At 34.6% G+C, this 12,828-nt stretch overlaps 1 protein-coding gene across 1 annotated transcript; it reads left to right on the top strand.

Annotated features, from left to right (window-relative positions):
• Positions 1 to 10,239: 10,239 nt before the first annotated feature.
• On the top strand, positions 10,240 to 12,128 carry LOC107759572 (uncharacterized). The gene is made up of 2 exons (XM_016577545.2): positions 10,240 to 10,743; positions 11,712 to 12,128. The coding sequence occupies exons 1-2, from the start codon at positions 10,420 to 10,422 to the stop codon at positions 11,886 to 11,888; spliced, it is 501 nt and encodes a 166-aa protein (XP_016433031.1). The 5' UTR covers positions 10,240 to 10,419; the 3' UTR covers positions 11,889 to 12,128.
• Positions 12,129 to 12,828: the final 700 nt, after the last annotated feature.

The raw sequence follows: 12,828 nt of genomic DNA, 5'->3' as shown, positions 1-12,828 counted from the left end.
TAATGCAAGGGGTAAGTTAAGACAAAGGACATAACCCAAAAGAGATTACGCAGAATATAGATATGAGAATGGACCAACGAGTAGTTAGTAGTTGATTCAGGAAGAGCGTATTTATGGCTAGACAAGAGGATACAGACAAATCAGCAAATTGTACAAGATAAGCATAGTGAACCCTAATATAGTGAATTCAGTCTCGCAGATATGGCATCGTAATCCTTGAGAAATATTCAGATAGAAGTTGGGGTTGTTAAAGATACTGTATAAGTTTTATGAAAATAAAAGACGGTGCCATAGGGAAGACAGTCATAAATTTCAGTTCTGAAGCAACCCTACGAGCACAAGGGCGTGGAGGTAAATAACTAAGGATAATTATAGGCGAGTAAGAACATCAAATATTCTTTCGGGTATACGATGTAATAAGCTCGCTACTTTACATGAATCAAATGGCCTCCCTTAAGTACTACAAAGAAAGACTAGCTGAGGAAATAAGGAAAAAGGCTTCAACTTAAGCATAGTGACATAAAGAAGAAATGGTCTTGTAACAACACTCTCACAACAACATTGTATGCACTCCATAAGAAAGTGGCACCTATCGTGCCTAATGAACGGGAAGAAAAAAAATCAAAAGGTGATATTTGAGATCATATGAGTTACAAAAAATTCCAGTATTTGTGGGCAGTGAGATAACCTATGTATTCATGAAGCAAGTGGTAGAACGACCAGTAAAAGTAATTGCTTATGTTTAAAGGCAACTGAGAAGGCACGAAAGGAAATCTATGGTGCTATCAAGTTAAAGGAAGGTTGCAAGTAGTATGAATAGATATGTGTAGGTCACAAGATATAGTATCGTAGAGCGACAAGGGTTTAGGTAGATAGGAGTAAGGATAAGTAAAGATGAGTGAGAAGGTGACAAGAATAGGTAAGGCCTTGGGATTAAGCCCATCAAAACAAGAGAACTGATGGTTTTCGTAAGTTAAAGAAAGATCAATATAGCTTGAATTAACTTGGAGGAGTCTAAGACTAGGTGCATTTAGAAGAGATGAAATGATGCCCTGGTAGTAAAATAAGGGTATAATTATGATTGATAAGAGGATGACATCTAGGCCTTTAATTGAGTAATGATTTAAAGAAAAGGGATTTTATGAATTGCACAGGATTAGAATATCCCCATAAGATGAATCACGTTGGGATGCCATGAAATACGGTTATTGAAGTATAGTATTTTTCTTAGGTGGATCAGGAAAATCACTTCAAATATTCCCCGATGCAACGTGAGCCTTAGTGATAATGTATTACGTAAGAGATTTCAAATTATCAGTGGTAGAATATAGATCAACGTTAAGGTGAATCACCAATAGATGAATAAAAGTACAAAGTATGAGATGATATTAAGCCGTCGTTCTTAAGATGAAAAGTAATGAGGAATCACTAAAGGACTTAGATTTATACATATAGATAAGCAACGAGAGAGTAACCTAGAGTTGGGTAGCAGACCTCGGTAATAAAAAAACCGAAGTAAGAGTTATGGTATAGTATGACCTACCTAGTTGTAGTAAAGCCATAAGTATAGATAATTGAGGCTATGAAATAAGATATAGAAATAGTCGTAAGTTTGACAAAGTACCGAGTGAAGAATTTCAATACACCTATAGATTCCTAGAGGGGCAGCTTGTCATAGTTCTGTATATGTTCACGAAGTGAGTTCTGTATATGTTCACGAAGTGAGGCCTAGAGATTGGCTAAAAGCTGGATGAAAAAAGAGAGAAGAGTAGCATAGGCAGTCCTATAGGTTGCATGACAAAATGTAGCAACAGTTAAGAGATTGGAAGAATTTCGATCACAAGTCGTGGTGTGAGAAAGAGGCCTGGGGGGGGGGGGGAATGACCTAGTCTTTGAATTTATTCAAAAAACAATTGCCTAGATGGAAAGGACAATATTAAATTATTCGCAAGAGCTATAGGTTATGAGACTGATAAGCACATCAGTTAACATTCGAGGACGAATGTTCCCATGGGGGGAATGATGTTATACCCCATATTTTCGTACGTAATAGTACATCATAAGTCAATTGATGTAAGATCAGAAATGATGGTAAGTTAATCATGTTACCTTGGAGGTTACAAATCTTTAAGATCATAGATAACAAGTACCAAGAGAGTTGAAAGACTTAGAAGCTAAGCAAACTGAAGAAAATAAGTTTCGCCGAAAGTCGACAAGTTGAAATATTATAACATATAATCTTGGGATAAGAATAGGGTGATTAAAATGATAATGAGGTTATATTATGATTTATTTTAGGTTTATGATAGTCGTGTGTTACATTTTTAAGTCAAGCGAGTTGTGGAACAAAAGTTGGCAAAAGTCATCACAAGTTACATTCGTAAATGTGCTGAAAATTAGGTCAAATGTTGCAGAGATTTTCTCCCAATATATTTGAAATTACGGGATGATCCACATATAAAATTGAATATCTACGAGTCTATTTTCTAATGCATTAAACCTTTTGTTGATACGACATCGTAGTAGAGAGATATTTGCAGTTTCGCGAGACTGCATAGGTGACAAGTAGGCCCCTAAGTATTGCATTATTTGTGAATACATTTCGTGTGTTATATGAGGTCTTATTGGGACATATTATGTACAAAATTGAATGTCGTGGAATATAGTTTCTAGCGCTCTTAACCATTCGTTCATGCGACATCCAAATAAAATGATATAAGCGTCGGAAGATGGGCCAATGAGAGGGTACCAAGCTAGCACCTCTTTGAGTTTTCCAAACTTGATATATATAGGTCTTAGGCCGTGTTTATCTTCATTTTGCCATAGAACACGACCTGAGAACACCCATAAACATATCCTTAAGCTCTATTCTAGGGTTTCAAAGAAGATTAACATCCCGGGTACGAAATCAAGAAGCGATAACACTAGAACGATCCCTACGACGTAAATATCGCTATATCACCTCTCTTTTTCTTTGTAGTTTGAGTTTTGGAAGGTACTTCATAGTTAAGAAAATATCTACTTTCTGTATTTAAGCTTTTATATATCAAGGAAGGTTGATAAATTCATTTCCTAATAGTTAGAACTCACGGGACGGTGATAGGAAACCGTGAGTTTGATTTATTTCACTTTTAGTGGACTGTTTTGTAGTCCACTCGTGTTGGCCTATTGTGCTGCTGATTTATGGAGTTTGGAAGGATGAAGGGTGTGGATAAATGCCAAATATGGTAGGGTAGTGGGTTGGTCGCTCGCCGTTGCAATTTCAGGCTAGTTGGCAACTTATTGATTGGGTGTGTTATGGTATATTTGGGGTTTTTGTTGTATTGAATGTCCCGAATTGTAGTTGGATTGTTTTTGAGTTTCTGATTGTATTGTGTTTGTATATCACCTATAGTAGGCTTGAGGGAGTAGTGAAATCAGGAAAAATACTGCCCATTTTATTTTAGAATCAAGTTATCGTTTGAGATACGTGATATACTAGCGTCATCTAAGTTGTACATGTATTTCTTTGTTATAGGGTTGGCACGCTAGTTGTCATAAGCTTGTTATTGAGTTGCATTGACAGCTTGAGGTATGTTAAGGCTATTCCTTCTTTCCTTTTGGCATGATCCATATGATACAACGAAACGAGCAAGCACATAACTTTCATAAATGATTCTATTCTTAAAAGTACTAGGGGCTCCTATGTTCTTGATTCCCCATGTGTCCTTTTATTCTATCATCTGTTCATGGGTCTCAGAAAATACGTAAGTTGATAAAGTTTATTTCATGATATTAATCGAAGGCATAATGATTTTATGACATTCCGAGAGATCTTATTGACTTACTTCTCATGCATTGCATTCATTTATACATGTACATTGACCCATGACCAGATGACGTTATATACACGTATATTATATGTATATGGGGTATGGGAAAAGGTTATGGCATTATATACGCACCACCACCTAATCAGCTAGTATACGTTGATGATTTCACCTACAGTGGCTGAGATGATATGATGGGATGCCCTTAGAGGCTTGATGATGTTATGTACGCATATACCTATGCATGATATGGCATTTATATGCACATGCATGATATTTTAAATATTTTTCATGATTCACAGAGTTGTTCAGAATTACAGGTTGAGTTCTTTACTCCATGTTTCTTTCATGTCTTTTATATACTACTTTCATGCCTTACATACTCGGTACTTTATTTATACTGACATTCCTTTTGCCTGGGGATGATACGTTTCATGCCCGCAGGTTCCGATAGACAGGTTGAGAATCCTCCTAGTAGGCTATCAGCTTAGCGGAAGGTGTTGGTGCACTCCACTTGCTCCGAAGTTGCCTATTTGGTTAGTATGATTTAGACATGTATTGATTGGTTTGGCGGGGCCCTTTTATGAAATTTATGTACTCTTAGAGGCTTGTAGACAAATATTATGTATATGGATACTTGTATGGCCTTATCGGCCTATGTTTTGAGTATACAAATGATCATGTCGGCCTTATAGGCCCGTATGTCACATGTATAAGTTTCTATATCATGTTGGGTCGTCCTATGTCTGGTATTCCCTTATATTTTATTTCCGTTATCTCATGACGGCCCTTCTGGCCCACTTACCCATGACGGTATGATAAGAAAGATATGTTACATTGGTACTCGGTTGTGTAAGGCATCGGGTGCCCGTCGCGGCCCTGCGGTTTGGGTCGTGACATAAACATGACCAATAAAAAATCTGATAAAATTAGAAAAAAATTCATATGGTCATCGAATAACTTTTTAATTCCTCACTTTTCTTTATTACATAATCTACTATATTTATTAATATTTTATTTGTTATTATGACGTTTTATTAGCTTGTTGCTTGACTTAATATTTTTGTTAATTATTTTAAAAAAAATATAATTATAGATACAAATATAGATATTTTTCTTACTCCTAAAACTTTTTCTTAAAATATTTTTTTCATTGTACATTTTCATTTGAATTCGTCAAAAATATAAATTAAACTTTTTATTAGTTATAAATCTACCAATTTTTCAAATTATTGGTATTTTTATTGGATTTTATGGTACAATTTAATAGTTTGCACTTTTAGTCTAGTTCTTCGCTATTAGAATAATTAGTTTTTTGACTTTAAATTCTAGTTTGATTGGTAGTTTTCTTTTGCGAGATACAAGAATCTATTTCATGCTAAAAATAATCTATTTTTAATTGAGTCCTAAAATTATTCATCACTATTTCGTTCATTAATCATCAATATCTCTTGGTAAATGATAGATTTCTCATAGAGCAATTGGTTTGATAGTGTTATATTAAAAATATAGTCGCCGAAATATGTGTGTTGGCAGTGTATGTCTCCTATTTAAGAAAAAATCGATGAAAGATCGAAAAAATAAAAAAAAATCGACATAAATGAATCGATAAAAAAAATGACTTAATTGATTTGGTTTGGTTCCAACATTTGAAAAATTGACATACTTGGTTGGTTTCTTTTTAGGAATAAATCGATCCAAATCGAACCATGAACACCCCTAGTTATGGTCTTTTATGGTACGTACGTGTCAACTAAGTTTACATCTCATTTTCAACAAATTCATTCTTTTTTTGTATGTTGAAAATGATTTTTTTTTATTTTTAATCAAGTATAAATGAGTACAACTATTAGCTTATTTAAACTCTCAACTAGCTTTTCATATACATCCACTGCCTACCTATTGTAACGACCCGATCAGTCGTTTTGAGAGAATTAGCTCTGAACCCCTATTTGTTGCTCCTTCTACTTCAGTTAGTGGTTATGTAACTTACCGGAAAGATTTGTTTTGGTTTCGTAGTAAAATGAGACACATAGTCCCTAAAATGGAGATTTAAGTTATAGGAATTGACCGTAGTTCGAACTGTGTGAAGATGACTCCAGAATGGAGTTTTGACGGTTCCTATAGCTCCATAGGGTGATTTTGGTCCTAGAAGTGTGTTTGGATGTTGAATTAGAGGTCCGTAGGTGATTTTAGCGCTAATTGGCGAAAGTTGAAAAAAGGATGATTTTTGAGAAGTTTGACTGGGAGTGGACTTTTTGATATCGAGGTCGGATTCTGATTCTAGAAGTTGGAATAGGTACGTAATGCCAATTATGACTTGTGTGCAAAATTTGAGGTCAATCGGACTTGATTTGATAAGTTTCGGCGTCGGATGTAGAAGTTTGAAACTTTGAAACTCATTAGGCTTGAATCGATGTGTAATTCATATTTTTAGCGTTGTTTGGTGTGATTTAAAGGTTCAACTAAGTTCGTGTGATGTTTTAGGACTGATTGGTATATTTGGTTGAGGTCCCGGGAGCCTCGGGTGAGTTTCAGATGGTTAATGGATCATTTTTGGACTTAGAAGATTTTCTGGTGCTGGGCTGGTTCTAGTGTAATAGCACATGCACAAGATTTACTGCAGGTGTGAGCCGGCAGAAGCGAGCAATTGGGCGCAAATGCGGGACTGGGGGACTTGGCCAGTGGTCACAGATGCGACGTAAAGATCGCAAGAGCAGAGTCGCTTCTACGGAAGATTGGTCGCAGAAGCGGACGAGTGTGGGAAGGCATGTCCGCAGAAGCGGACGTTTGCGCAAATGCGCACCCGCAGAAGAGAGATTTGGACTACAAAAGCGGTTCCGCCGGTGCGGATAATTGGTTGCATGTGCGAAAAGCCTGGGCAGTGTTTAAAACCGAAGGGCTTCGTGATTTTTGTCATTTTGGACTTTGCAAACTCGGTCTAGGGCAATATTTGAGAGTATTTTCGAGGGATTTCTTGAGGTAAGTCCCTTGTTTTTATTTTTGATCAATAATCTTATTTTTCCATTAATTTTCCACCTAATTTGTGTATATTTAAGGTAAAAATTAGGAGTTTGAGGTTAGGGATTTGAAGAATTGATTTGAGGAATTTAGTGGCGATTTGGTATAGGATTTTGGTAATTTTGGTATGGGTGAACTCGTAGTCGTGTGGGTGTTCGTATTTTGTGACTTTTACTCGATTTCGAGACGTAGATCCGGGTCGACTTTTTGGGTTGAATTTTTGATTCTTTGCTAAAATCGTAGTTTCATTATTTAAATTAGTTTCTTGTAGTTGTATTCATGTTATGTAATTGCTTTTGGTTAGATTTGGGCCATTCAGAGTCGGAAAGTCGAGGGAAAGGCATTCTTACCGATTGATTGAGTAACATTTGAGGTAAGTGACTTGTCTAACCTTGTGTGGGGAAAATTCCCTTAGTATTTTGGTAATGTTGTAACCGTTTGTGATATGTGAGCTCCATGTACGCGAGGTGACGGGGGCGTACACGAGCTGATTATGAAAAATTTGATTTTTGCTGATTTGTCATCTTTTAAAATACATTAACTGAGTTGCCTAAACATATGTAGTGATCATGTTTAGCCTAGTATCGCATGACATCGTGCCTTAATTCTTACTTGCAATTTGCGCAACATGCTTAGTTGAATTACCTGCTTTACTTGTTTTGAATTAAATGTTTAACTGTAAGATTTTTGCTGAAAATTCACGTTTCCTTTCGATTACCTGCTGCATATTTACTTTGGGACTACGAGGAGGTTCCTCGGGAGATCCCATTGTACTGCATATTTACTTTGGGACTACGAGGCGTTTACTCGGGAGATCCCCATGTACTGCATATTTACTTTGGGACTACAAGACGGTTCCTCGGGAGAACCCTCTGTACTACATCTTTACATTTGGGACTACGAGGCGGTACCTCGGGAGTGTCCCTGCTGTGTACCTCTATTTATTGTGCTGATATTTTCTGAAACTTCTTATTGTTTAAATTCTCAGTCATTTCAAAATATTATTATATCTTTTGCCTTACTTTTCTTTTAAACTAGTGGGGCCTGACCTGACCTCGTCACTACTCTACCGAGGTTAGGCTTGACACTTACTGGGTACCGTTGTGGCGTACTCATACTACACTCTGCACATCTTTTGTGCAGATCCAGGTTCTTCCCACCAGCCCAGATACCAGTGAGTTGGACCGCTCGTGGAGATTTCAAGGTATATCTGCCATCATCTGCAGACCTTGGAGTCCCCCTCTATCCTTATTATGTTATTTTTCTTATTTTCTTTAGACTTTGATGTATAGAGACATTTAGTATTTTCTCTTAAAAGCTTGTGACTTATATCTACTGGGTTTTGGGAGTTGTAATTATTTTGAATCGTAGTTTGAATTATATCACATGTTTAGATTTGAGCTTCAGTTTTATTATTCAGATATTCTGCAGATTGTTGGGCTTACTTAGTTTTAGAGATTAGGTACCATCACGACATCATACGGAGGGGAAAATGGGGTCTGTGACACCTAGTTAGTAATAAACAACACGTAATAGAAATACAATCCAAAACAAAGTATATTACTATATCTAGATAGGGAAATTATTTAGATTTTAGCTTATCTAATAGCTTTCACTCCATATATGAAATACAAAAGGCAATATATAAGAATCCAATACTCTTGCTCTGGATCCGCTGTTACATGGCAGTCGAGCATTTCATATTTTCATCACTTTCGGAGCCATATAGGTTGAGTTTAAAAAAAAGTTAATGGAGTTTTTAAAAAGGAAAATTATATTTCAAGTACTAAAATATTTTTGATATTCATGATATTAGTATATATCTACTAATAGCCTGTTTGGCCAAGTTTTTCAAGAGGCCAAAAGTGTTATTTTTTCAAAAAATACTTTTTTTCCCCTAACTTGAGGTGTTTGGCCAAACTTTTTTGAAAAAAAAAGTGTTTTTGAGAAGAAGCAGAAACAGTTTCCGAGAAGCAGAAAAAAATAGTTTTTTCCCAAAAGCGGAAACATGAGCAATTTTGACTTTTCTTCTTACCAAAAATACCCTTAACAAAATATAGTATATACCAAAATAACCGTTAAACCTAATACTTATGATATTAATGTATAAATATTTCTTATTATTTTTAGCATAGCTTTCTAATATATAGTGACTTTAGGGGTGAATATTTTTATATTTGTTGAATGATTTTTATAATATATTCAACTTATATTAAAAGAATTAAGTACTTTTAAATTTTATTTTCATAGTTTACTTAAATAAAATAAAAAGATTTAATTATTATCTGTAATAATAAAATTTTAAAATTATTTATTTACTTATAATATTAACTATTAAGTAAATCTATTAATGTCATTATTCGTAATTTGATACTTAAAAGCATTTTCTGAAAAGCTTGGCCAAACACAAATTATTGCTCAAAAATGCTTTTTAGAGTGATTAGCCAAACACAAACTGCTTCTCTCCAAAAGTACTTTTTTCAAAAACACTTTTGAAAAAAATACTTCTCAAAATAAGCTGATTTCTCTAGTTTGGCCAAACAGACTATAAGTCTATAAATATATTTTTCTTTCCTTATATATAAAGACTCAATTACAAAAAAAAAAAAAAAAAAATTTTATTGTCTTATTATTGTATATATATATTGATCACGTGAGTAACACATATTTGTTAAGTTAAATAATTACATAATTTATACAATATAAAAGGCAATAAAATTTATAAATTATTTTCTTTTAGTTTGAATGCTTGACATTCACAAAATGGAAAACCATCTTGGGATCCCCCCCCCACCCACTTCCTTTTTAAGTATTTGGAGATTTTTCTTTATAATAATTTTGTATCTGAAGTTCACTGGCCTGACTAATTTTAATTTTTCTGATCCGACTAATTAAAATTTTATTTTTAGAGTGAAAATCGAGACCTTTAGAGAAGAGTGGAGGAATTTTATCTATTTCATCTTCTTATAGTTTAATTTGGAGTTTTATTATTTATAAAAACCTATTTGGAGTTTTTTTAAAATCCTTTTTGGAGTTTATGTATAAACTATGTTATTATGTGCAATTTTTCTCAAAATTCTATGCATAAATTAGAAAACGCTATGCTACAACTTGTACTTTAGGTTGGACCATCTGTTCATAGGAAAATTGAAACATTAGAGGTACTTGTACAAAAATATAAAACTACTTGTGAATTTGTAAATCCAGAAGTCTACAAGACTTTCGAGTTTTCGACCACTTCATGAAGTTCAAAAAATTAAAATAAATATAAATATAAAAATAAAAAGTGTCGTAAAACAATAAAATAAGAAGAGTATGTTGTAGAAAAAAGTACAGAGAATTCTGAGTTTTTGGATAAGTTACAGTGAAATAGAACTGTTTTATTAATAGAGAAAAAAGTGACTTAATGACAAAGTAGTAATACTTATCAATAACAAACAGAGAAAAAGAAAAGAAAAGAAAAGAAAAGGGAAGAAATGTTCGTGGATCTTCACTCAGATCCCCTTTTCAAGGAAGTGAACTAGAGGGGGAGATTACAAACAGAAACCCTATTTCCATAATTAACACTTAAAGAGAGAACGAAGAAAAAATGGGTGCTTTCGTGAAGCTACTGGACTTTCTTCTTTTCACCTACTTTTTATTCATAGCCATTGTTGCACCATTCTTTGATGGCCAAGCTGCTCTTCCTAAACACATGTTTCCGCCCGTGTTTGTTGACCTAAAAACCTGGTACACTCAAGAATATGGTGACTATTTGGTTTCTGAAAAACCCCATTTCTTTGTTGGGTTAATTTGGTTGGAGCTTCTTTTTGCATGGCCTCTCTCTGTCATTACTCTTTCTGGGATTGCTGCTGGAAAATCTTGGGTTAATACTACCTGCTTGGTCTATGGTGTTTCCACTCTCACATCAATGGTATTGAATTTGTGTAAATCTAATGCCAATCCTTTTTTACATGTCACTTTTAATTGAAGATTGTAGATTGTTGTGCTAGCTTCAAATTATCTCTTTTCTCGTGATTGTTGTTTTTTTAATCTGTGGAATTGGATTTAATCAGATGGAATTTAACAATATTATGGGATGAAACATATCCATTATGGGTGATAGATGTGTGTGTGTGTGTTGGTTGGGGGGGGGGGTTGCCCTTTTTTTTTTAACCGTATAAGACTGGAAAGATCTAAACTTTCTAGAGTAAGTGGCATTGCCGTTAACCCAAAGCTGTAAAAATTGTAACTTTTGGATCTAAAGATCTCCTTAATTTTTTCTTTGGGTGCGGGGATACAACAAAGTGAAAGGCAATATAATTGACATTGGAAAACTTAAGAGCAAAAGAAGGTAACATTATAAAGATTGGAAAATTCAAGACTATCACTGATATTATAGTGCAATAGAGAAGAATCCTAGATGCACAAGCACAACCACAACTTATTGTAGCGCTTCTGGTTTTTGAGGGATCAGTTGTGCTATACTTTTGTCTTGCAGAAATCATCTTCCACTGAATTATGAGGGTGCCCAAATTCTGTTGCAAATACTGAATTCAGATTCAAAAACTAGCCTTCATAATTGTGCACTTTGTGAAACATTTGGAATATTTATGTTGATTGTTGACTCTGTTTGCAGATCACATTTTCGTTTATGAACTCATTATGATATCTAAAGGAGTTCCCAATAGAAGGGTTTGACACGTCCTTTTGCAATAGTTATAGTTTCACAAAAGTAAATCTTTTGTCTGTTGATTGCTTCCAATTATTATATAAACATTTGATTCTGGATGAGGGTAAAAGGTCATATTAGAGTTGCAGAAGTTCCCAACTTGAGGTAGCAGTGAAGTAGAGTTGCATCTGCCTATGGTTTGCTTTTCTAATTAACGTCACAAATTTCAGGTGGCGATACTAAGTGAAATGGTGGGTTCCCAGAGAGCGTCGGACAAGTTGCTGATGTTGTACTATCCATTTCTAGGATTTGCTGTTTTAGCAATTTTACGTGGTCTGATACCTCATTCTGGCAAGACTGTGAGCATTGGAAAAAGATCTGCTATAAGCAGGAAGAAGAGGGCTTAATCTTTCAACTCAGATGCTATAATCGAATAGTTTGTATTTCTTCCGGCATGGGTACCTAAAAACCATATCAATTTTTATTGTTGGTTCTTTTTTTGTTTCCCCTGTTGATATTAAGGTCTGATGCTTGGGTATGAGTTTTTGACATAAACAATCACAAAATGAGTTGTAGTTTCACAATTACTGGAATTTTGTTAGTTTGAAAAGCTTGATGTGATATTTTTCTTAAAATGTGGTTCGCGACAATCTGTTGTTGTATTGTTAAAGAATAATTGATTTAAATTGAATAACAGATAGCAGTAAATTTTTGTAATTCTCTAGAAAAACTTCTAGCAGTAGAGACTCCATTTGAGTTGCTTAGAAGATACTTACAATGTATTGTGTTCAATAGGATAAAATGGTGATTTGTGTGTTTAGTAGTAGTTGATAGGAAAAAACGCTGCAATATTTAACAGTATTACTTGGTTAAAATTCTAGCTAATTGACCGTTCAGTAGTAACAAATGACTTCTGATCCTTTTGACAATATGCTGAGGAATTTGACTGGAATGTTTAACGTATCAGAAAATTGCACTGAATAGTTCATCACTCAGAATGGACGAAGGAAATAGCTTTGGACATTCATATATTATGCTTTCTTGCATTTGCTCCTTTTGACGTTCTCTAGTTGGTACAGTAGAAGCTGCTTAATTATGAGGGTAGAAGCTGAAATGAACCCAAATTCCTTGCATGATTTCTGCGGACAATTTGGTGTGAAGTCTACTTGTATGATTTTCATGCTATGACTGGAAATGTTTTGACTTAATTCGAAATAAACCCAGTAGATACTTTCTTTATTTGGCCCTATCGGCAATGAGAAAATCTCATCTTTTGCTGCTTGGATGAAGTGCTTTGAGCTAGAGCAGCTACTATAACTTTAGTATTAAGATTTCACACTACTTCAA

This window comes from Nicotiana tabacum, chromosome 2 (assembly GCF_000715075.1).
Source record: "Nicotiana tabacum cultivar K326 chromosome 2, ASM71507v2, whole genome shotgun sequence".
NCBI lineage: Eukaryota > Viridiplantae > Streptophyta > Magnoliopsida > Solanales > Solanaceae > Nicotiana > Nicotiana tabacum.
Note: the sequence above shows the minus strand (reverse complement) of the source record. Positions and strands in the feature narration are given on the sequence as shown.

Coding starts and splice junctions, on each gene's coding strand:
- LOC107759572 (XM_016577545.2), top strand. CDS start 10,420: ATGGGTGCTTTCGTGAAGCTACTGGACTTTCTTCTTTTCACCTACTTT. Junction 10,744..11,711: donor TTTCCACTCTCACATCAATG/GTATTGAATTTG, acceptor CACAAATTTCAG/GTGGCGATACTAAGTGAAAT.